Below are 27,260 nucleotides of genomic sequence, written 5' to 3' on the forward strand. Positions count from 1 at the left end.
TTTTAATAACAGTCTCTCGGCATCAGACAGGCATCGGCTAACCAATGTCTCTCAGGTAGTCAACCATCGATCTCCTAACCTCAACCTAATCTCACACACTGTACCATTCTACCTCCAGTGGGCTACAGTATTCTTATTCTACTTTTAAGTATATTAGTAAACAACTATTTTATGAATACATATTTAACTGTTTTCTACTTCAAGAGAAGTAACCAATTCAATTGTTGTTGTTGTTGTCTTCAGTCCTGAGACTGGTTTGATGCAGCTCTCCATGCTACTCTATCCTGTGCAAGCTACTTCATCTCTGAGTAACTACTGCAACCTACATCCTTCTGAATCTGCTTAGCGTATTCATCTCTTGGTCTCCCTCTACAATTTTTACCCTCCACGCTGCCCTCCAATACTAAATTGGTGACCCCTTGATGCCTCAGAACATGTCCTACCAACTGATCCCTTCTTCTTGTCAAGTTGTGCCACAAACTCCTCTTCTCCCCAATCCTATTCAATACCTCCTCATTAGTTATGTGATCTACCCATCTAATCTTCAGCATTCTTCTGTAGCACCACATTTCAAAAGCTTCTATTCTCTTCTTGTCCAAACTATTTATCGTCCATGTTTCACTTCCATACATGGCTACACTCCATACAAATACTTTCAGAAACGACTTCCTGACACTTAAATCTATACTCGATGTTAACAAATTTCTCTTTTTCAGAAACACTTTCCTTGCCATTGCCAGTCAACATTTTAAATCCTCTGTACTTCGACCATAATCAGTTATTTTGCTCCCCAAATAGCAAAACTCCTTTACTACTTTAAGTGTCTCATTTCCTAATCTAATTCCCTCAGCATCACCTGAGTTAACTCTACTACATTCCATTATCCTCGTTTTGCTTATGTTGATGTTCATCTTATATCCTCCTTTCAAGACACTGCCCATTCCATTCAACTGCTTTTCCAAGTCCTTTGCTGTCTCTGACAGAAATTACATTGTCATTGGCGAACCTCAAAGTTTTTATTTCTTCCCCATGAATTTTAATACTTACTCCGAATTTTTCTTTGTTTCCTTTACTGCTTGTTCAATATACAGATTGAATAACATCGGGGAGAGGCTACAACCCTGTCTCACTCCCTCCCTTCCTAACCACTGCTTCCCTTCCAATTCAATTGGAAGAATTAAAAAGTTAAATCATAAAAATATTAAAGGCAAAAAAGTCTGTCACAAAATAAGCTTCTGGTCAACAAGGCCTTTGTCAAAAATAGGCAAACACACACACACACACACACACACACACACACACACACACACACACACACACACACACACACACTGTCTTCAGCTGCCAGAGACTGCAGTCATGTGAGAGGGGTGTGTGTGTGTGTGTGTGTGTGTGTGTGTGTGTGTGTGTGTGTGTGTGTGTGTGTGTGTCGTCTATTTTTGACAAAGGCCTTGCTGGCCAAAAGCTTATTTTGTGACAGCCTTTTTGTTGTACCTATCTTCTGCGATCCAGCATCTCTGCTATATGGTGACTAGCAACTATCCTTTTCATAATACTGTTACATTCCATCCTGGATTTTCCATTGTTTGATTAAAGATGAAAGAAAAACAAAACACAAATCCCAATTTGTACTGAAAAAATATGGCAACTTATGAGGTCCCCACTGTGGTTGGAGTTCAGAAATACATTGAACATTGTGGCATCTCATTTAACTAAACACTTAGTTTCAAAACCCTGTATAGTATTATGCTGTTAGCTTAGCATCTGAACTGTTCGTATTTAGTTTCACATCAAGTCATGTAGCTTCCATCACTTTTCAAAGGGACCCGCACTGTGATCTGCTTGTTACTTTCTAGGTGGCTGATGGACTCTTTTCAACTACCTTTGGGCTTTCAACATTGTGTTGTTTGCTATCTATACAGGATGTCTGGTGAGGAAAGGTCAATATTTTAAACAGTGATGGTATAAGTAATTCTGAACAAAAAATGTTATATGAACATGGGTCTGCAAACGCTTCATTAGGGAGGTATGGGTATTGAAAGGAACTTTAAATCTGCAAAATTTATGTGCACAACGTGAACGGATATGCAATACAACTGGACCGTAACGTGATTTTCTTGCAAACAATGCACAGGTACATTCCATGTTTATGTTGTGCAACCTACCTCGTATTATGGTCACGTGACGTACGTAGTACAATCATCTGTTGTTTCGCATATGTGCCGTGTAAGCCGCACTGTGTAATGTACTGGCGACGGATCAGTTAGCTGTGTAGTGTATGGTGTTAAAGGGAGTTAGAATGTAAATTTTTTTTCACATTTTTGGATTTTGATCTCATTATAAAATTTGAAATTTTCCAAATAAAATGATATATGTATCACTTATAAACTCACATGGGAAGTATTTTCTTTTCTTTTCTTTTTTTTAATATAATCTACACTGGTTGGAAATGTTAAAATTTTTACGTGCATTACTTCAAGATCTAATAAAATAGATAATTTTTTATATAGAAGGCTGTGGATTGCTTTGTTATAAAGGTTAAATTTCGTGTTTGTATTGGTGGCACTGTTAAAAACAGTATTGTATCTATTCATAGAACAAACAAGTGTTTTATGTCGAAGTGCTAATGTTTTTCCACAGAAAAGTGACAAATAGATTGGTAAATCTCTCAAAAAGTAAAGTATGATGTCAAAACGAAGAGATTTTAAGAAACACGGGTTTCATGGTAATAGATTTTCGAATAAAGGGAAACATTTTGTTCAAAACATGGCATGTGAAGTTAAGACAATGAAATACAGGCAAACTCATCAGTATCCAGAGAAACGCCCATTAGTCCTTCAAAGATTGAAATAAAACATTGTGATACACAGTTTTCTTAAAACGAAAGTGATGTAAATGGTAAGTTAGGTTATATTCTGATAGATTTACACATCCTAACATGGGTGTTAGGTGAATGTGTGTGTGTTGTAAAATATGTGGAGGGCCAGTTAGTTTACATGAAGATGGTGAGGTATCAAATGGACTAGCCAGGAAGATTAGCATTAATTGTGCCAGTTGTAAATATACTCATTCATTTTGGAATTCTGATAAGTGTAAAGATTTAACTCTTCAGGCTTTCCTGGCGATCTAATGACATCTTGGGTTGTCGGGTGTTCTGCCGGATATCAGCGTCGTACTTGCACGATATTTCGGTCACGTAGCTCGTGACCTTCATCAGGTGTGACCTGAGACTGCTCCTCGAGTGGACCTGGTCCAGTATTTATGCCTATGGCCTTCCCTCTCCACCAACGGCTGCAGGCGCTTCCTGTGTGGTCCACGCCCGGTCGCAGGGAACGGGCTCTCTTACGAGCAGGCATTTTTCATCCAAGTGTGCAAGTTAACAAACTATGCAAAAGCAGGAAGAAATTACTGCAAGTGTTGAGCGAAGTCCCAGTACGAGCATACGAAGAATGTCACTGCGTATGAATGTCCCACAGACAAGTGTATGGGAAACATTACATGTGGAAAACCTGTATCCATTTCACATACAGCGTGTCCAAAATCTCCACATTGGCAACAATGCCCAATGACTTCAATTCTGTTGCTGGGTAATTGAGAATAGTCATTGTTTCCATACATGCTATTCACTTACGAAGCCCAGTTTTCACGATACGGAATAAACAACATACGCAATAACCATCGATTGTGACGGGAAAATACACACGATTCAGTGGGTAGCAATTTCCAAGTTCGTTCTGCCATAAATGTTTGTGCGGCATGATCAGTAACCTTTCGATAGGTCCATTTATTATCTATCAGTGATTGACGGGGGAGAGGTACCTGCATTTTTTTGAAAAACTCATTTGTGGAACTACTGTGACATTCCTTTAGCCAAGTGAACTGGAATGCAGTTTCAGCATGACGGTGCCCCTCCACATGTTAACTTACGTGTGAGGAACTGTCTCAACTGCACCTATCCTAATTGCTTGATTGGCCATGGCGGTGCTATTAACTGGCCTCCAAGATCACCTGACCTTGCACCTTTAGATTTCTGTTTATGGGTTTGGATGAAATCAGAGGTGCACAAAGTGAAGGTAAATACACGAGAAACTGCTTCGTCACATCATGGGCCTACTTAACTGATTAGGAACCAATCACAGGCAATTGAACAAACAACACAACATGTTATTGCTAGAGTGCAAAAGTGCATTGAAGTTCATGGTGGGATATTCAAACGTGTTCTGTGAACTGTACAACATCTGTACGATAAGTATTAAAGCCGTTTGTAAAAGATGTGGTACACCTTTCTCAACTGAATACATGTAACATGCATGTTGCAGTGCATTATGTACTAAATGCAAAGTAAATAAACATTATGAAGAAAGGTGTAACATAACTGTACTTCTCTGTAACATTGTCTTGAAGAAAATCATGTTACGGTCCAGCCATATTGCATATAAGTTCGCACTGTGCACACCAATTTTGCAGAATTACAGTTCCTTTCAATATCCGTACTTCCTTAATGAAGCATTTGTGGACCTATGTTCATATAACATTGTATGTTCAGAATTACTTGTACTATCACTGTGTAAAATATTGACCTTTCCTCCCTAAACACCCTGTATACTATGGCCTCGCAAACTCAAGTATTAACTTCAGTTGTGCCTGTACATAAAAAAATTACAAGGCTGTATATATTCCAGTTACAGGATGTTACTGTAAATCTCCTTATGAAGTGAAATGGTTTTGCATGCTGAGACAGTTGGGAAACTGACAGAAAGTTACTAACAATAAAAACAGTAAAATATTGAGGTACTTATGCAACTGCAGACATGAGTAGATTAATATTTTACATAAATAATGCAATGAGTCACTATCTGAAGAAGGCTGCCAATAAAACAGTTTAACTTTGAATAATGCAGTTATTTTTAATGTGTTTCATCCTCCTGATAATAATTATTTTATACATGTAAAAGTTCTCTATTTTAAAAAAACTGGTCACTTTCTAATATCCCTGCCTTAATTATGAATATCAACAGTCTGTTACTCACATAAGAAAAGTAACACACATAAATTTAGTTCAAAGGAACAATACAAACAGTGACTCACTGAGCTCATTTTATTTCCAGTTTATGAAAAAAGTTATCAGTAAACACAAGAAAGAAGAAAACAACATATGACTGGAATCTTTTATCAGTTATTTCATCAGAGTAAATGAGAACTACAAGTAATGTAAGTACAAAAAGATGTCTAAGTTTTCAAGGAAAGGATATGCCACTTCTTCATTTGAGTCATAGCAAACGAACTGCCAGAAAAGAACTAGACAAAGCAGTTGGTCATAACATCTTAAATTTTAAAACTAAATCACAGGCAATTGATGTATCAAATACAAAAGTTGAAACAAAAGAAATCATGCAGAACAGCAGAACAGATAGAAAGAAAACAGGTGAGAGAATTATGGATGGAATGAGATGGGAAGGAAGGGGAGAATAAAGTAATAGCAGTTTATTACCAAGAAACTATTAAAATGATAAAAACACAAGACATACATATGCTGATGGTAAGGCAGACCGATAATTCAAAGTGCAAAAACAAAAGCAGACAAGCAATATATGTTAGAAGAGCAGAGAGGAGAAATGTCACTAAAAAAATACAGTAGTCAACCCATTGGCGTAGAATGTACCCATCATTATGATCGCATGCATTTATGCACAATGACATACGGCTATCACCATGCAATTGCCATGTTGTGCAGTGTTTAGGCATGTACTTCAGTACTGATGGTTATATTTTTAGAATGCTCAACTGCAGATAAACGGTATAATGCAAAGTTGGCACATTTTTGTAGATTGAGTAAAGCAACATAGATGATCCGTATGAGATCCAAGGCAAAAGAATACATTATCTCTCGAAGAAAGTGATTTGAGTGACACTGATGATGAAATAGATTCTGAACACAGTGAAAGCACAGAATCGGAAGTGAGTGACAACAGTGGTTGTGTTGACAAGGAAGATTTTTTCCTCGACAAGCCAGATGCCGTAGCAGAGCCGGCAACAGGTATATCGACAGTTACTGATACGTGGAACTGCGATAATGTTTGCAGTGATCCTTACATTATCAAAAGTAGCACTGGAGGCAAGATAGATTTAACTATTCACTGATCCCTAGGCCAAAACCTATCAGAGTTGAATGTAACCGATCAGTTTTTGACGCTACAGCTCTGGGAGTCAGTGGTCGAGGAAACAAATTTATTTGCTGCTGAAACGTGCACAGAAACAACTGTACATGCGGAACAGAGAAGAATGGTTGACAAATCACACTGCTTTCCTGTGGCAGTAGATGAGATGAAGGCCCATTCTGTACTCTGCATACTTACATACAAGATAACTGGTCGAAGAGAAAAATAATACAAACTCCTATTTTTGATAAAACCATTCCCTTTAGGAGATTCAAAGCCATTTCAAGGTGCTTTATTTTGCTACTGATTCTGCAGATACACAGTGTGACAAGGTCAGATCAGTTATTACTCTTCTTCTTGGCAAATTTCTGAGGGTGTACAAGCCTGGATTTTTTTTTTTTTACCGATGAGAGTTTGATGAAGTTCAGTGGCATATTGGTATATGTACACTACAATATCTGGTTTGAAAATATATAAAATCTGCTCATATGACAATGGATACTATTACTTAAAATTTATACAGGTCTTGAGCAAGAAAGTTGTTCTGCATTTGTGTGAGACTTTACTGGAAGAATGGAGAACAATATATATATGGATAATTGCTATAGTTCTCCCAGCTTGTTTCTACAGCTATTGGAGAGGAAGACCTACACAGTTGGAACTATAACATCAAACATGAAGAATATGCCACCACAGTTCAAGAACTCAGTGCTGAAAAAAGGCAAACTGACTTTTGCAACTGTGAATAAAGTTTGTGCTGTGAAGTGGATTGACAAAAAACTGGCGCACCTTCACGATCGACCTCACTATGAAGACCAGCAAAGAAATGGGAAGACTAAGCTGAAACCCAACTGCATCAGCAGTTACAACAAAGGAATGGGCGGAGTCAATGCACACGATCAACGCTTGGCACCATATCCTCTTCTGAGAAGATATGTGAAGGGATATATATATTAAAAAAAAAGTTTTTATATGTCAGGCAATGCAATTCAAATATAGTACACTACATGATAACTCCAGTAAAAGAAGAATGAGGTTCACAGAGTTTTCATCAAAACCTGGCTGAAAAACATTTGACGTCCGGATTACAGGATTTGTGGATGCCCAGGCCGAGGCCAAGGAACAAATCCATTAAGATTACCAGAAAGGTACTGGGAGCATTCTCTCACAAAAATAACTCCAACTGACAAAAAAGCAGCACTGTCCAGAAGATGTAAGATCTGTTACAGCGGAGGATAGCACGGAGAAACCTGTTTTGATTGTGACGAGTGCAAGTTGGTTGGTTGGTTAGTTTAAAAGGGGGGGGGGGGGGGGAGGGGGACCAAACTGCTAGGTCATCGGTCCCCCCACTCCGATTGAGATAATTCTCAGGTGGGTCCCCAAGACAGAGGAGGTAACCACGCGTTAGTCACGTATGACCAATGTGGAGCCAGCAGAGGACAACTGATTCCCTGCGAGCGGACTGCATGGAAGACTTCCACACATTCATAGTCTCCTTAATGACAGGCAGTTTATTGTGCGTACTGTCAAACAATTCCGTCTCCCGAAGCCGAAAAACCCTGCGGCATAAGACAGAACGCACGTCAGTTTCGGAGATGTCCATCTCCAGAAGCTGTTTCCATGTAGCCTGTTTGGCCAGCCTGTCGGCAAGTTAATTGCCTGGAATTCCGACCTGTCCTGCGGTCCACACGAACACCACTGAGCGACGGGACCGATCCAGGACGGACGCAACCAAAGGATGGTGATGGTAACACTGGTCGATAGCTTGTAGGCTGCTCAAGGAGTCAGAGCACAGGAGAAATGACTCACCAGGGCATGAGCGGATGTGCTCAAGAGCACGAGATATGGTAGTCAACTCTGCAGTAAAAACATTGCAGCCATCTAGCAAGGAGTGCTGTTCAGTATGTCCTCCATGCACGTATGCAAAGCCTATGTGACCATCACTGTAAACCACTTCATGGCCCCGGTACATGTCGAGAATTGGGAGGAAGTGATAGCGGAGAGCCGCCGCAGGGTTACCGGAATCCTTAGGCCCATGCGAAAGGTCCAGGAGAATCTATGGCCTAGGTGTACACCTAGGAGGTGTACGTGACCGGACCTCGAGGAGAGGTGGTAGCAGGAAGGACTCCAGTTCAGACAGAAGGGAGTGGACACAAACTGCAATCGTAAGCCCTGACTTGGGCCGCCAATGTGGGAGATGAACCGCCGTGGTTGGGAAAAAGGGACAGTAATTCAGATGCGCAGGATAACTATGAATGTGTGCAATGTTAACTGGTGAGCAGATGTGCATGCCTAACCTTCAATGGAGGGATTCCGGCCTCCACCAGGACACTGGTCACCGAACTTGTTCTAAAAGCTCCCATTGCTATGTGAATGCCACAGTGGTGCACTGGTCGAGTAAACGCAATGCAAAGGGTGCCGCTGAACCGTAAACCAAACTCCCACAATCAAGGAGGGATTGAACAAGGGCTCTGTAGAGCCGCTGCAGCGTAGAGCAATCTGCACCCCAGTTGGTGTTGCTCAGGCAGCGGAGGGCATTGAGGTGCTGCCAGCACTTCCGCTTAATCTGACTAAGGTGATGTAGCCAAGTCAATTGGGTGTTGAAAACCAGATCTAAGAATGAACACGCCTCCACTACAGTAAGGTTCTGGTTCTGGATGAATGGTGTGATGCCAACAGAAATGCACGACACACGACTTCGCGGCTGAAAACTGGAAGCCGTGGGCTAGAACCCATTACTGCACCTTGTGAATGGCTTGCTGTAGGTGCCGCTCAGCAACACCAGTACTGGAGGAGCAGTACGAAATGCAGAAATCATCCACATACAGAGAAGGTGAGGCCGACAGCCCTACAGCTGCTGCTAGGCTGTTAATAGCCATTAAAAATGGAGACACTCAATATGGAGCCCTACGGAATGCCATGGACACGGAAAGTACAGAGTGACAGGAAGTTTTGCATAAAAATTGGGAGCGGGTCCCGGAGACTTATACAACGTGGCAAGGATAGAATGTCGCCAGGTCATGTTGTATGCTTTACATAAGTCAAAAAAGATGGCAACCAGATGTTGGCTTCTGGAAAAGGCTGTTGCCGCTTGGCAGACTCGAGGGACACAAGATTATCAGTGGTAGAGTGACCCTCGCGGAAGCCACCCTGACATGGAGCCAGTAGGCGGTAGCGTTCTCGCTTCCCGAGCACAGGGTCGCGGGTTCAATTCCCGGCGGGGTCAGGGATTTTCACCTGCCTCGAGATGACTGGGTGTTTGTGTTGTCCTCATCATTTCATCATCATCCAGGAAAGGGGCGAAATTGGACTGAGCAAAGATTGGGTAATTGTACGGGCGCTGATAACCACGCAGTTGAGCGCACCACAAACCACACATCATCATCATGGAGCCAGTAGGTCATGTGACTCCAGGACCCAACCCAACCACCAACACACATTACGTTCCAGCAGCTTACAATGGAAGTTGGTGAGGCTGATGGGCTGGTAGCTATCCACATCAAGTGGGTTTTGACCGGGTTTGAGCACTGGAATGATGGTGCTCTCCCACCATTATGATGGAAAGACACCATCACACCAGATCCGTTTGAAGATGACGAGGAGATGTCACTTTTACTTAGACAAGATGTGTTTAATCATCTGACTGTGGATCCAATCCGGCCCAGGAGCTGTCGGGGCAATGTGCAAGGGCACTGACGAGCTGCCACTCTGTAATGAACGAGAGGACTTTCCTTTCCAACTGCCGTTTGAGGGTGCGAAAGGCTGGCGGGGTAGTTCTCTGCCGCAGAGGCTCGAGCATAGAGCTCAGCAAAGTGCTCGGCAATCATGTCTATGTCGGTAGATAACACGCCATTGATGTTAATGCCAGTGACACCTGTTAGGGTCTGGTACCCAAAAAGACGTCTGATCTTTGTCCAGACTTGGGAAGGTGACGTATGGCACCCAATGGTCGACACATACCTCTCCCAACACTCCTGTTTCCGTCGTTTTATACACTGGTGAACGTGGGCACAGAGCTGCTTAAAGGCTATTAGGTGCTCTAGGGAAGGGTGCTGCTTATGTCGCTGTAGAGCTCGCCGACACTCTTTAATTGCCTCAGCGGCTTCCAGTGACCACCAAGGGCTGTCTTTTGCCAGGGGCACCCTAAAGAACGAGAGACAGCGTTTCCGGCCGCAGAAACGATAGTTGTAGTGACCTGCTCAATGACAATATCGATGGAACCATGTGGGGGAGATTCAGCGGTGACAGCAGAGGTGAAGGCTTCCCAGTCTGCCTTGTTTAAGGCCCATGTAGGTAGGCGTCCATGGGCATGACGCCAGGAGAGTGACAGGAAGATGGGGCAGAGGTCACTACCACACAGATCATGTGCTCGCCAGTGGATAGATGGGAGAAGGCCTGGGCTGCAAACCGAGAGATCAATGGCTGAATATGTGCCACATGTCACACTGAAATGTGTGGGGGCACCTGTATTTAAGAGGCAGAGGTCGAGTTGTGACAGTAAATTTTTGACCTCCCTACCTCGGCCAGTAAGCAGGGCACCACTTGACAAGGGGTTATGCGCGTTAAAATCTCCCAAAAGTAAGAAATGTTTAGGGAGCTGATCAACCAGTGTAGCCAATACATTTAGGGATACTGCACCATCTGGAGGAAGATATACATTGTAGACAGTTATTTCCTGTGTCGTCCTTATCCTGACAGCCACAGCTTCAAGAGGCATTTGGAGGGGCACAGGTTCACTACATACTGAGTTCAGGACATAGACGCAAACTCCACCTGACACACGATAATAGTTGCTACGGTTCCTGTAATATCCCTTATAGCTGCGGAGGGCAGGGGTCCGCATTGCTGGGAACCAGGTTTCCTGTAGGGCAATGCAGAAAGCAGTTGCAAAGCTTAACAGTTGCCGTAGCTCAGCCAGATGGTGGAGAAAACTGCCGCAATTCCGCTGGAGGATTATGTGATCAGGAGACTGGGAAGACATGAAACACTCAATGAGGCAGTCTACGCCTCAGGGTCACCTGCTGCCATCAGATGAGTACCTGCGTGATCAACATCCATTGTGTCTGAGGGCCCAGCGAGATCTAGGTCCTCAGCGGACGCCAGAATCTCCACCTCATCCTCAGACACAGAGCTTGCAGGTAGTGGTGGTGTGGGTGCCACCACAGTACCTTGATTCTTTGGGATCTTTTTCTTTTTAGGTTTCTCTCGCTGTTCCTTAGGTTTGTCCGGCTGGGACGGCATCACTGATTCAGTCTCAGGGACTGAGGAGGACTGTGAAGCCCTACGATCAGCTACCTGTGGTTGCTTCAGCCACTGGCAGGTGTCAGCTTCACCACTGGGAAGGGAGTAACCCAAGGGATCCCTTCCTGGCGAGAGGAGCCGAAGAAGACTTATCCTTCTCCAGCTGAGAAGTGGGGACTGACATCCCCGATGGTTGGGGGGGGGGGGGGGGGGGGGAGGGTATTGCTCCTGAAGTAGGTTGTGCAGGAGCACTAGAGCCAACTGTATGCAGCGGAACGGAAGATGGCAGAACCGCTGTCCTAGCAGCGGCATAGGTTGACGTCACATGCACAGAATGTAGCCTCTCATATTTTCTCTTAGCCTCAGTGTAGGTCAGTCTGTCCATGGTCTTGTATTCCATTATTTTTCTTTCTTTGGAGAATCCTGAAGTCTGGCGAGCAAGGTGAATGGGGCTCTCCGCAGTTGACACAGATGGGAAGCGTGGCACAGGGAGTGTTGCGATGTGAAGGACGTCCACAATACTGACAGGTGACGCTGGAAGTACAGCAGGAAGGCATATGGCCGAACTTCCAGCACTTAAAAGCACCACATTGGGGGAGGGATATAAGACTTTATGTCACAGCGGTAGACCATCACCTTGATCTTCTCAGGTAATGTGTCACCCTCAAAGGCCAAGACGAAGGCATTGGTGGCAACATGATTGTCCCTTGGACCCTGGTGGGCGCGGCGGAGGAAATTGACATCTCACTGCTATAAATTGGCGCACAGCTCATCGCCAGACCGAGAAAGAAGATCCCTGTGAAATATGACACCCTGGACCATACTCAAGCTCTTATGGGGCGTGATGGAAACAGAAACATCCCCCAGCTTGTCACAGGCGAGTAGCGCCCGTGACTGGGCAGAGTATGCTGTTTTGATCAAGACCGACCCGGAGCACATTTTGGACAAGCCATCCACCTCCCCAAACTAGTCCTCTAAATGCTCCACAAAAAACTGAGGTTTCATTGACAAGAAAAATTTCCCCATCAACTCTCATACATACAAGGTACCAGGATGAATCAGCTTCGCTGCCATCCTTAGCCTGGCATTCCTCCCATGGTGTGGCCGGGCGGAGAGGGGGGAGGGGGACAATTTCGGGTTGTATTTCTTAGCATTGAAGTTAGACCTTGACTGCTTAGAGACTGGTGATGTTTGATCACCAAGAGATGACGTATTACGCTTCATGGTGTGTCATCCACCCTGATACCACCCACTCCGACCAGTGGCCCTCCCCACGGGCGCCACCCAGCCGCAGCAAAGGCCACCTGGCAGGATGGCCATTGCTGGGAGTCCCTATACCCCAGGGTGACAGGCATCTACTCCTTGGCATATGTGGGGAGTTAACGGCACACACATCAGCAGAGTGATCCCTGTGTGGTCAGGGGGCTACAACCAACAGAGCTTGCAGGTAGTGGTGGTGTGGGTGCCACCACAGTACCTTGATTCTTTGGGATCTTTTTCTTTTTAGGTTTCTCTCGCTGTTCCTTAGGTTTGTCCGGCTGGGACGGCATCACTGATTCAGTCTCAGGGACTGAGGAGGACTGTGAAGCCCTACGATCAGCTACCTGTGGTTGCTTCAGCCACTGGCAGGTGTCAGCTTCACCACTGGGAAGGGAGTAACCCAAGGGATCCCTTCCTGGCGAGAGGAGCCGAAGAAGACTTATCCTTCTCCAGCTGAGAAGTGGGGACTGACATCCCCGATGGTTGGGGGGGGGGGGGGGGGGGGGGGAGGGTATTGCTCCTGAAGTAGGTTGTGCAGGAGCACTAGAGCCAACTGTATGCAGCGGAACGGAAGATGGCAGAACCGCTGTCCTAGCAGCGGCATAGGTTGACGTCACATGCACAGAATGTAGCCTCTCATATTTTCTCTTAGCCTCAGTGTAGGTCAGTCTGTCCATGGTCTTGTATTCCATTATTTTTCTTTCTTTGGAGAATCCTGAAGTCTGGCGAGCAAGGTGAATGGGGCTCTCCGCAGTTGACACAGATGGGAAGCGTGGCACAGGGTGACAGGCATCTACTCCTTGGCATATGTGGGGAGTTAACGGCACACACATCAGCAGAGTGATCCCTGTGTGGTCAGGGGGCTACAACCAACAGGGTACATGGCGGCACTAACACAATGGACTGGCTATCGTGCTGGATATCAGGCACGAACAAGCTAAGAAGTCAATTATCGTTGACAGCACAGAAAGCGATACTACACAGAGGACGGAGGAAAACTCACCCAAGAGGGTGACCTCGCCCAGCAGCTGAAGAATGAGTGGAAATGCAGATTCACTTCAACAAAGGATGTGAGAGGTCTCAGCACATGATGGACACTATGCACCATGTAAGGCACCCTTTCCCAGTTGGCTTGCTCTTCGAGAAAATTTTGAAAAATGGAGGTGAAACCCTACAGGGGACCATCACATAAAGGCCGAAACATGTGAGAGTCCTCCTAGTCGCCACTTACGACAGGCAGGAATACCTCAGGCTTATTCTAACCCCTGGAACCGCAGGGGGGACGAGTGCAAGATTTGTCTACACGTAGGTAAGTGTTTTAAGCTTTATCACATTTAGACAACAGTGTAATAGAGAACTGCAATAAATAGAATGCTTTAATACAGCTTATAGTACATTGCTGTAAAAATGAGGAAAACAGCTGCAAAATAAGTTAACTGCTGTGTCACGTCAATGAAAAAAATTGTATGCCAATGGGTTAATAGTGAGACAGCAAAAGCTAACTATGTTGTTTGATACCAAACTCTCATTTCCACTACTAATCTGAATCACTGGTCTTGAGACAGGGATCCAAATGAATTAAATGACCAAGAAGACACACAGGCTTCTGTTGAGGTCCACGAAATATGACATCCCATGATGCTAGTGTGGACAGTTCATTTGAGGCTAGTCATAAAGAGTGAAGAGCCCCTGACAATGCAGTGCTGATTAATGAAATCCCTGGCAGTAAATTCTTTAGGTAAAGAATGGAATAAAATTCTATCTTGAGTGAGCAAGAGAGAGAGAGAGAGAGAGAGAGAGAGAGAGAGAGAGAGAGAGAGAGAGAGAGAGGGAGGGAGGGAGGGAGGGAGGGAGGGAGAGAGAGATTGAGATTTATCAAGCTACCAACATACAGAAAATTCACGACACATTTGGAGTCTTTGGGGCACATCTTCAGGTGTTTTATATTGGTTTTTCATTAATGCTTATACTTTTAGTACATTGGGCGTAAACACCTTAGTTGTAGAGAAGTTAAATCAGCACTAAAATAATATTTTTATATGCCTGTTCTTACTGGTTCTCATGGTGATTACAATGAAGTGCAGGGCACATAACTGACATTTATTACAATTATTTTTGCACAGTATTCAGTTTCATTTAATATAGAAATTAAAAGGAAAACTTTTTTCCCCAGAAAACAAGCTAAATGAACGTAAAATTTCCATAAGATACAACTATATTTGTGGCTTTACATAACTATTTTTTCCTTAATAAAGACAGTCTCAAAATTAATATACATGTGCAGCATACGACTAACCATGAAATCTGCAGAAAGCTACCATTTCACAAATGTGAACAGGTGGAAAATCACCACTGGCTAACCTGTTTACATTTAATAGGACCAATGGAAAGAAAAAAGTTAATATGAATGAAAAAAGCATGTAAAAATCTTAAAATTAGCCCCTAGGGCTGTAAATATAGGGTTGGTGCATAAGTTTATAGCGTTTTTCTGTAAGTTTAATAAACACGATAGATAAACATAACAGAGACTCTAGTCATTAATAATATACTCTCCTTCACTATTTACTACAGTCTGTGCCAATGCTGGGGTAAGTTTTTGATTCTATGACTGTATGTGGCTTCAAGGCGAAGTACTTTTCGACCCATGTTCAGAGTGCATTTTCATCTGGCAAGGAAGTTCCTTGAAGATTGTTCCATAGAGATCGGAAAGGGTAATAATCTCAGAGTGCAAGATCATGTGAATAATGACGGTATGAAATGCGTTCCCAACCCAACTCCTGTATACTGTGTTTTGTCAGTCTAGGAGAATGTGGGCAGACGTTATCACGGAGTAGCATCACTTTACACAGTCTTCCTGGTCGTTGGTCTTCGACTGCATCTGCAAGATGTCTCAGTTGTTGACAATAAATGTCAGCAGTGATGGTTGCACCTCGGGGAAGCAATTTGTAGTACACCACACTGTCACTGTTCCACCAGAAGCCTAACATTATCTTTTGTGGATGAACACAGGCCATTGTACAGGGAGTTGCTGCGCTGTTTGTGCTCAACCATTCCTTTCTTTTTCTTATGTTAGCATAAAAACACCACTTCTTGTTACCAGTAACAATACAGGATAGGAATGGTTAGTGTTGCTCAAGAGCCAATTGATGATTTGCAAGCAGAAATGAACATATGGCCACCTGCTGATCCTTGTGATTTTGGTTTAGAGTATGCAATACCCATACATTTTTTTACCTTCCCTACTGCATGCAAAAGTCATACAATGGTGGAATGATCACTTTTGCCAGTTCTTAAGTACAAGGATGTGGAACATTGTAGATTAATGCATTTAAACGATCTTCCAACCCCTGGGATATTCCTAACATTGAGGGCCACTAGTGTCAAAACAATCTTCCTCAAAATGAAAAAACCATTTTCTTGTCATGCTCTGTCCAATGGCATTATCCCCATACACAGTGAAAACGTTTCTGGTTGCCTTCACCGCTGCCACTCCTCTATTGCATTCAACCAGAAGAACATTTCACAAATGTTCCCATTTCTCCACTTGGCATTCCATTTCCTAGCAAATACAACTCCACTCACAGTCTTCAAATGACAAAATGACTGCACATAAACTCAAATAGCAACAATGAACTACAAATAAAAAATGACAGTTGATAAATAAGCCTACAGCAACTGGAATACCAACATGCAAAACAAAAATACTATGAACTTATACACCAACATAATAGTATATCATGCATCTTCAATAAATTATGAATGAAAATGAACTTTCATCTATTTTTCACATAAGTAACAATGCGATATCTTTCCCGCCAATACTCATGGACAAAATTTAAAGAAATTTACTTGTGCCTCCTGAACAAATTACAAACACATTACCTGTATAGGGTCTTTGTTTACAAGAAGAAACCCAAAATTTCTTGTATCCATCTGGTCATGTACATTGATTACAGCCATAGGAAAATATAACATATAGCTGAAAAGTAAGTGTGATACAACAAATTGTCCTTTGAGAAAATTTGCAGAATTGTGATAATCACTCTCAACTTCCACAAACTAAAATTGTAGTAAGTAAGTAAAAAATGATTAGACAATGGCTACACACAATTTACATTTTAGACATTTCTACACTTTTTCACATGTTTTCTCATGATATTATGGAAGTCAGTAACAACAACAGATGAGAATATTTAGGAGTAAAGGGGACCACTCCTGTAATCCTCCTGGCCTTAACTCCTGCTAATCCACAGTACCCACGTCCTCTACTCAACAGTTTCAGTCCCTCTGTCCTGTCACTCACTTCCAATCAGCATGCTACAGCTCACTGACTTTGGTACCTGTGTCTCACACGTCTAGCCCACGCACCTATCACTGCTCCTATTTTTCACACCTCTCATCTTGCTCTGAGCCACAAGCTACGTGTCCCCAAACCCCTCTTCCTGCCCCCCCCCCCTTATCCCTCTAGCCAACCCTCCGACACAGCCCCTGTCCTCAGTCCATCTGGTGAACTGCAGCCCCAGCATTATGTGTCCAGCAGCATGCACAATGTAGATGCACAGGTGTGTGTGTGTGTGTGTGTGTGTGTGTGTGTGTGTGTGTGTGTGTGTGTGGACCAGTACCATATGCTAAAGCTAAAGAAAGGGAAGATAAATTTCCCCTGGAAGGTTTAGAAGTAAGATTTATTTACAGTACATTTACATTTTAAAATTATATACTTACATAGTCTGAAAGATCATGTAGCCCACTTGGAAAGCGGCTACGATCAGGAACAAGCTGTCCACTCAAACTCCTCTCTTTCTCCAACCAGCAGTCATCAATGTTTATAAATTCATATCCTAGTGCAGCATAGCCCTCAGAAACCACGAGGTCTGTCATAGTCCGGAATAAGTTTTCACTGAACAGAAAGAAATATTAATTAGAAAAGTGATCAATAAGACCCTCCTCATGTAAATATTAGATTTTCTAATTTATTACAGCTTTTTCACTATCATGGAAATTGTTTGAACAAATCATTAGCATATGTTCAATTACCTACTGAGAACAGTACATCAAAGGTCCCTACATATGATGAAATTTGCTTTATTTACAGATTAATTATAGTAATTTTCTTTTCACAAGATTCTTTCACATAGGGATTGCCACCAGTTGGTTCGTTAGCTGCATATTCTAGATAATATGCCTTATTCATGATTAATTTTATGACAATTGCACGCATTTATTAAAAAAGATAAATTTATATAATTTATACTTTACTTATCAAGGTCTGACATTAATATTGTCCACAAGGTTATTAGCATACAATATGAACAGCAAGTGTCCCAACACACTGCTCCAGTAAAGTGTGTTGGGACCCCCTTGTTGTTCATGTTGTATATTAATGACCTTGTGGACAATATTAATAGTAACTGCAGATTTTCTGCAGATGATGCAGTTATCTATAAAGACGTATTGTCTGAAAGAAGTTGCATGAATATTCATTCAGATCTTGAAAAGATTTCAAAGAGGTGCAAAGATTGGCAACTTGCTTTAAATGTTTAGAAATGGAGTGTGCACTTAACAAATCAAAAAGTTATAGAGAAGGAATTACAAAGAAGAAATAAATTTAATTTACATTTCAAAACACTACGATAATCGGCAAGACATTTCCTTTCTGTGACTTTCTTTGCCTTTTGGGGAAATAGAGCAAAAAGTAGTCCCTGCATCTGACATTCAAGAATAATGTTCAATGTTCAAGAGCAGTGGTCACTGCAACCAAGAATTTCCACATGCAGAAGGGCAGTTCTGTGCAACACTTTAACACTTTCCATTTGTCTACAATTTCAGCCAAAAACATGGCATAGCAGAAACAATTTCAAAACAACCTCAGTTTAACTCTGCATTGATCATCTGATGTTCTGTTACAAATTCCTTGTGTACCAAGAAACACTGCCTTAATCATAAATGTTTGGAGATATTTTTTGGGATACAGGGAAGCCAGTGAACATACTTCATTTCTCTCTCTCTCTCTCTCTCTCTCTCTCTCTCTCTCCCCCTCCCCCCCTTCTTTCTCTTTCTTCGTCACAAACATGGCGCCATAGCAACTGATAGAATGACTTTTGCCACTTTGCAAGAGCTGAGGCACATGCAATTACTGGAACCATGTTCTGTGAAAAACTGGCATGGAGTCACACCTGCAGACCATTAAACAGCTCCCCGAACCCCACAACACACACACACACACACACACACACACACACACACACACATACTACATTTGGAGCTGGCAAACCTTAATTACTTCTGATGGTTCAACCAGAACGCTCCCACAATTTCCATTCTATTAACAAAGCTGTGTAAACACAACGTAACACTTGCAAATGTTGACTGTTCTGAGCTGTGTGCCCTACTCATTTCTTCCCTGTGCATCCTAAATATGGCAGCAGATGCTTCTCCATACTGCCTTGGTTTAGTGCTGCCCCAACATGTGGGTTACACGAACACATAATCTATACTTAAAAACCTTGTCAATAGCTCAAACTCATACATTGAAACTGGACTACTTATTCATTTACAGAGCCTAGAAATTCCATTCAAAAGTGTGCATGCACACTGGAACACTGCTGTGTACCTATGAACTCTTTAGTCCATTCTGCACTGCTTTGCACCACATGTTTGCACAAGGGACTCTGGTGTGGATGCAACTTAAGAAGTACAGTGCCCTGCAGCAGCCTTTTCTCTATCAGGTGTAACAATCATTTCAGTTTTCCACCACAGGTTAGATTCTGGTGCTTAACTTTCCTTATGAGCCCACCTAATTTTCAACATTCTTCTGTAGCACCACATCTCAAATGCTTCTATTCTATTCTGTTCCGGTTTTCCCACTATCTGTGTGTCACTGCGAGACAATACCGTGCTACAAACGTACATTCTTAGTAATTTATTCTTCAAATTAAAACCTACGTTTGATACTAGTAGACTTCTCATGGCCAGGAATACCATTTTTACCAGTGATAGTCTGCTTTTTATGTCCTCATTGCACTGTCCGTCACTGATTATCTTGCTGCTAGGTAGCAGAACTTCTTAACTTCATGTACTTCATGACTACCAATTATGATGTTAAGTTTCTCGCTCTTCTCACTTCTGCTACTTCTCGTTACTTTCGTCTTTCTCTGATTAACAATAAATCCATATTCTGTACTCATTAGATGCCATTCAACAGAGCCTGTAATTCTTCTTCACTTTCACTGAGGATAGTAACGTCACTGGTGAATCTTTAAATTGTGTGGATGATATTTTTACAAAAGTCTAACAGTGGATTACCAGTCTCATACAACCTATACACTGATCTGAATCATTGCTTCATTGCCACTTCTCCCAAGATTTTCGAAATTCCAATGGAATGTTATCAATCCCTTCTGCCTTATTTGATTTTAATTCTTCCAAATCTCTTCTAAATTCTGACTCTAATACTGGGTCCCCTATCTCTTCCCTATTGACTCGTGTTTCTTCTTCTATCACATCTTCACGCAAGTCCTCCCCTCACACAAGCCCTCAATTTCCACCTATCCCCTTTCTTCTCTGCATTTAACAGTAGAATTCTCATTAGACTCTTAAATGTTATTGCCCTTGTTTTAATTTCACCTCAAGTTGTTCTGAATTTTCTATATGTTTAGTCAGCCCTTCCAACAATTATTTCTTTTTCAATTTCCACACATTTTTCATGTAGCCAATTCACCTTAGCTTTTCCATACTTCCTATTTATTTCATTCCTAAGTGACCTGTATTTCTGCTTTCCAGAATTTCCCTTTAACATTTTTGTACTTCCTTCTTTCGTCAATCAACTGAAGTATTTCTTCTGTTAGCCATGCTTCCTCTGCACTTACCCTCCCTGCACCAATGTTTTTCCCTCCAACTTCTGCAATTGCTCTTTTTAGAAATGTCCATTCCTCTTCAACTGAACCACCCACTGAGCTATTCATTATAACAGTATATGTAGCCTCAGAGAACTTCAAGCGTACCTCTTCATTCCTTAATACTTCCATATCCCACTTCTTTGCACATTGATTTTAGTCTCTAAATTCTATCCTATGACTCATCGCTACTAAATTGTGAACTGAGACTACATCTGGTCCTGGCTCCACCTTACAGTCTTTGTGTGATCATGATGTAATCAAACTGAAATCTTCCTCTATCTCCTGGGCTTCTTCAAGTATACATCCTCCTCTTGTGGCTCTTGAACAGAGTATTCACTATTACCACATGACATTTATTGCAGAACTCAATAAGTCTTTCTCCTCTCTCATTCCTGCAACCAAGCCCATATTCTCCTGTAATCCTTTCTTCTCCTCCTTACCATACAACCATATTCGAGTCCCTCATCACTATTATATTTTCACCTCCGTTTACTTACTGAATTACCTGTTCAATATCCTCATATACCTTCCCTACCTCTTCGCCTTCTGCTTGAAATGTCTGCATGTATAGCTGAACTATTGATGTCGGTGTTCATTTGCTGTTGATTCTGATGAGAACAGCCCTATCACTGAATTGTATGCAGTAACTCATTCTCTGTCCTAACTTCCTATTCATAATGAATCCTACTCCCATTATACCATATTACCCTGTACTCATGTAACCAGAAATCCTTGTCTTCTTCCTAAATCATTTCACTGACCCCCACCCCTCACTATACCTAGACTGAGTCTTACCATTTCCTTTTCAGATTTTCTAGCTTCCCTGCCACATTCAGACTTCTGATATTCCACACCCTGTCTCATGAAATGTTATCTTTTGATTGGTTATTCAAGTTTCTCCTCATGGTCATCTCCCCCTTGGCAGTCCTCTCCTGGAGATATAAATGGGGGACTAGTCTGGAACTTTTATCCAATGGAGAGATTAACATGATACTTTTAAGTACAAGCACCATGTCCTGTGAATACATGTTATGTGTCTTCAATGCAGTGGTTTCCATTGCCTTCTGCATCCCCTATGCCGTTGATCACTGCTGATTATTCCGCATTTTAGGGTCAGTTTCCCACCATCACAAAGGCAAGAGAGTTCCCTGAAACTCTGTCTGCTCCTCTGACCTTCTTGACAAGACTGTTGTCAGAATGAGAGGGACTCCTTATACCGGATGTTTTTGGCCATCATTGCTGATGACTTTCATTCAAAATTTAAGCAGTGGCATGACTTGAACCCAGTACTGAGGATGTTACGATTACGAAACAAAGGCAGTACCCCTAGACCATGGATACATCATAATTCAGTCGCCAGTACATTAATTATTTCTGGCCAACAGTCTGTCATTTCCAACCACAATGCATAAGTACAGCTACAAATCCGACAACAACTGTTTTGAGACCTCTGTTTGGGTTTTCTGACAGGCCAAGGATCTACCAGCTGAAGTGCTGAAAAACATCCTACTCAAAGCATCATAAGAGGTGGCTGCAATGGCCACACATAATGTCCTGCAGAGACAAACATATCTACATTCATTATTCCCAGCCCCAGGACAGTGATACAACACTGTCAGAAGTCTGTTCCCTCCAGTCATTTGCTACAGCTTCAACAAGGATTTCTTGCTTGCTCATCTGCCAATACCAACTGGGTCGTTGTTTGTTACACCATCCAGGCCACAGAGAGACATTAAGGAATGCAACAGATTTCTTCACCTTTGAGCATTTTCGAGAAGTCAGTGACATCAAAGTTTAAACACAACCACAATTACAAAAATACTTTATACATTAGACTCTACACATCACTTTACATTACATTTGGACACTAGACTTTGCACATTACATATTGATTTGCTTAAAATTGTGTATTGTGTAATACTGCATTTTATTATCTCATAAAAGCAAAGCTCTTATTATTTTGTCATGAGATTCTTTCAGTGCATGGTATTCTTTGGTCTTAAACCATTTTCCAATTTTATTTTTAAATTTATTCACACATACTGTAGGGGTGGGAGATTGCTAAAAAAAATTGCCAAAATGTTTATAGGTGTGGAGGATTTTTACTAATCTGTTGTCCATCATGTCAACCGCATGTGCATTTCTAATGTGATGGTGATGTACTGATTTCCAAGATTAAATTGATTTATATTTTCCTTAGTATCGACTACTTCCTGAAACTAATTGCAGCAAGATTATTATGGTGCAAGTCCCTCAGTACATCTAAAAGCCTTCACTGTCATTTAAATATTATTTTCGCACCATTCAACAGGTACATTAACCTAGAGAATCTGTTGCATAGCTTACTTGTATGAGTATCCCATATAAGTCTTTCGTCAATATGAAAACCAAGAAATTTTACTAACTTATTGTTCTGTTTAAGAGCATTTAACCTGAACAACACATCTTCAGTTTTTTATTTATTAGGTTGGTACAAAAGATCGTAGCAATTTTGTTTCGTGTGTTGGTATTTCGACTGCTACGAGTTTATTTATCAATGCCATTTTTTATTTGTAGTTCACTGTTGTTGAGTTTACATACTGTATTTTTGTCATCTGGAGATGGTGTATGGTGAACTGTGACACTAGAAAATGGAGTGCCAAGTGGAGAAATCAGAACATTGCCATTGCCAAATATTCTTCTGTTTTGAGATCAATAGAGGCGGCCAGAAACATTTGCGCCATATATGGGGTAATGCCATTGGGCAGAGCATGGCAAGAAAATGGTTTTCTCATTTTAAGGAGGATTGTTTCAACATTAGTGACTCTCCACATTTAGGGAGACCTACGGGGTTCGATGAAGATCATTTAAGCACATAAATTCTCAATGATCCACTTCAGCGTAACCGAGAACTGGCAATTATCATCTGTGATCATTCCACCACTGCGTGACATTTGCTTGCAATGGGAAAGATTCAAGAATAGGGTGTATCGGCACCACATGCTCCAAGCCAAAATCACAAAAACGAGTGGGTGGTCATATATGCACCTCTGCTCACTCGTCATCTAACTGGCTTGTGAGCAACACTAACTACTGCTATCCCATATCATTACTGGCGATGAGAAATCGTGTGTTTATGTTAACATAAGAAAAAGAATGGAATGGTTGAGCCCAAACACAAGCAGCAACTCCCTATTGCTGTTGCTACAGATAAGTTGTAGTTTCTCCAGCCTGGGTACTCAATCAGGGTACTGCCATTTACACAGGGCACTTTCAGAAGTCAATGTCGTTGGAAAATCATTATACAATTATTATTATTATTATTATTATAATTAATAAACCAAATTCAAATAATATCACATCACAGCCGATACAGATTAAGCGTGGAATATACCAAGGAGACTCATTGAGTCCTTTCTGGTTCTGCCTTGCTCTAAACCCACTATCCAACATGCTAAATAATACAAATTATGGATATATATTTAAAAAGAAAGATGATGAGACTTACCAAACAAAAGCGCTGGCAGGTCGATAGACACACAAACAAACACAAACATACACACAAAATTCTAGCTTTCGCAACCAACGGTTGCCTCGTCAGGAAAGGGGGAAGGAGAGGGAAAGACAAAAGGATTTGGGTTTTAAGGGAGAGGGTAAGGAGTCATTCCAATCCCGGGAGCGGAAAGACTTACCTTAGGGGGAAAAAGGACGGGTATACACTCGCGCACACACACACATATCCATCCGCATATACACAGACACAAGCAGACATTTGCCTTTACAAATGTCTGCTTGTGTCTGTGTATATGCGGATGGATATGTGTGTGTGTGTGCAAGTGTATACCCGTCCTTTTTCCCCCTAAGGTAAGTCTTTCCGCTCCCGGGATTGGAATGACTCCTTACCCTCTCCCTTAAAACCCAAATCCTTTTGTCTTTCCCTCTCCTTCCCTCTTTCCTGACGAGGCAACCGTTGGTTGCGAAAGCTAGAATTTTGTGTGTATGTTTGTGTTTGTTTGTGTGTCTATTGACCTGCCAGCGCTTTTGTTTGGTAAGTCTCATCATCTTTCTTTTTAAATATATTTTTCCCACGTGGAATGTTTCCCTCTATTATATTCAAATTATGGATATAATATTACTGGAACATACCAATACAAAATCACACATTTGCTATACATAGATGATCTAAAACTACTGGCAGCAACAAATCAACCAATTACTAAAGATAACAGAAGTATTCAGCAATGATATAAATATGGCTTTTGGAACAGACAAATGTAAGAAAAATAGCATAGTCAAGGGAAAACAGGCTAAACAAGAAAATTATATATTGGATAACCATAGCGACTGCATAGAAGCGATGGAAAAAACAGATGCCTATAAATATCTTGGATACAGATAAAAAATAGGAATAGATAATACAAATATTAAAGATGAACTAAAAGAAAAATACAGACAAAGACTAACAAAAATACTGAAAACAGAATTGACAGCAAGAAACAAGACAAAAGCTATAAATACTTATGCTATACCAATATTGACCTACTCATTTGGAGTAGTGAAATGGAGTAACACAGACCTAGAAGCACTCAATACACTTACACGATCACAATGCCACAAATATAGAATACATCACATACATTCAGCAACCGAAAGATTCACTTTAAGCAGAAAGGAAGGATGAAGGGGATTTATCGACATAAAAAACCTACATTATGGACAGGTAGACAATTTAAGAAAATTCTTTATAGAACGAGCAGAAACTAGCACCCCCCCATGAACCATGGACCTTGCCGTTGGTGGGGAGGCTTGCGTGCCTCAGCGATACAGATGGCCGTACCGTAGGTACAACCACAACGGAGGGGTATCTGTTGAGAGACCAGACAAACGTGTGGTTCCTGAAGAGGGGCACCAGCCTTTTCAGTAGTTGCAAGGGCAACAATCTGGATGATTGACTGATCTGGCCTTGTAACAATAACCAAAACGGCATTGCTGTGCTGGTACTGCAAACGGCTGAAAGCAAGGGGAAACTACGGCCGTAATTTTTCCCGAGGGCATGCAGCTTTACTGTATGATTAAATGATGATGGCGTCCTCTTGGGTAAAATATTCCGGAGGTAAAATAGTCCCCCATTCGGATCTCCAGGCGGGGACTACTCAAGAGGATGTCGTTATCAGAAGAAAGAAAACTGGCGTCCTATGGATCGGAGCGTGGAATGTCAGATCCCTTAATCGGGCAGGTAGGTTAGAAAATTTAAAAAGGGAAATGGATAGGTTAAAGTTAGATATAGTGGGAATTAGTGAAGTTCGGTGGCAGGAGGAACAAGACTTCTGGTCAGGTGACTACAGGGTTATAAACGCAAAGTCAAATAGGGGTAATGCAGGAGTAGGTTTAATAATGAATAGGAAAATAGGAATGCTGGTAAGCTACTACAAACAGCATAGTGAACGCATTATTGTGGCCAAGATAGACACGAAGCCCACGCCTACTACAGTAGTACAAGTTTATATGCCAACTAGCTCTGCAGATGACGAAGAAATTGAAGAAATGTATGATGATATAAAAGAAATTATTCAGATAGTGAAGGGAGACGAAAATTTAATAGTCATGGGTGACTGGAATTCGAGTGTAGGAAAAGGGAGAGAAGGAAACGTAGTAGGTGAATATGGATTGGGGCTAAGAAATGAAAGAGGTAGAATTTTGCACAGAGCACAACTTAATTATAGCTAACACTTGTTTTAAGAATCATGATAGAAGGTTGTATACATGGAAGAACCCTGGAGATACTAAAAGGTATCAGATAGATTATATAATGGTAAGACAGAGATTTAGGAACCAGGTTTTAAATTGTAAGACATTTCCAGGGGCAGATGTGGACTCTGACCACAATCTATTGGTTATGACCTGTAGATTAAAACTGAAGAAACTGCAAAAAGGTGGGAATTTAAGGAGATGGGACCTGGATAAACTGAAAGAACCAGAGGTTGTACAGAGTTTTAGGGAGAGCATAAGGGAACAATTGACAGGAATGGGGGAAAGAAATACAGTAGAAGAAGAATGGGTAGCTTTGAGGGATGAAGTAGTGAAGGCAGCAGAGGATCAAGTAGGTAAAAAGACCAGGGCTCTTAGAAATCCTTGGGTAACAGAAGAAATATTGAATTTAATTGATGAAAGGAGAAAATATAAAAATGCAGTTAATGAAGCAGGCAAAAAGGAATACAAACGTCCCAAAAATGAGATCGACAGGAAGTGCAAAATGGTTAAGCAGGGATGGCTAGAGGACAAATGTAAGGATGTAGAGGCTTATCTCACTAGGGGTAAGATAGATACTGCCTACAGGAAAATTAAAGAGACTTTTGGAGATAAGAGAACTACTTGTATGAACATCAAGAGCTCAGATGGAAACCCAGTTCTAAGCAAAGAAGGGAAAGCAGAAAGGTGGAAGGAGTATATAGAGGGTCTATACAAGGGCGATGTACTTGAGGACAATATTATGGAAATGGAAGAGGATGTAGATGAAGATGAAATGGGAGATACGATACTGCGTGAAGAGTTTGACAGAGCACTGAAAGACCTGAGTCGAAACAAGGCCCCCGGAGTAGACAACATTCCACTGGAACTACTGACGGCCTTGGGAGAGCCAGTCCTGACAAAACTCAACCATCTGGTGAGCAAGATGTATGAAACAGGCGAAATACCCTCAGACTTCAAGAAGAATATAACAATTCCA

General features: G+C 41.8%; 1 protein-coding gene across 1 annotated transcript in view; it reads right to left on the reverse strand.

The window, feature by feature from the left end:
- Positions 1 to 27,260, reverse strand: part of LOC126094709 (alpha-N-acetylgalactosaminidase) — a 97,293-nt gene that overhangs the window by 40,502 nt on the left and 29,531 nt on the right. Inside the window, exon 3 of the mRNA XM_049909242.1 lies at positions 17,382 to 17,556. Within this exon, the coding sequence (XP_049765199.1) occupies positions 17,382 to 17,556 (175 nt within the window). The remainder of the gene's footprint in view (positions 1 to 17,381; positions 17,557 to 27,260) is intronic.

Source organism: Schistocerca cancellata, chromosome 8 (genome assembly GCF_023864275.1).
Source record: "Schistocerca cancellata isolate TAMUIC-IGC-003103 chromosome 8, iqSchCanc2.1, whole genome shotgun sequence".
Taxonomy (NCBI): Eukaryota; Metazoa; Arthropoda; class Insecta; order Orthoptera; family Acrididae; genus Schistocerca; species Schistocerca cancellata.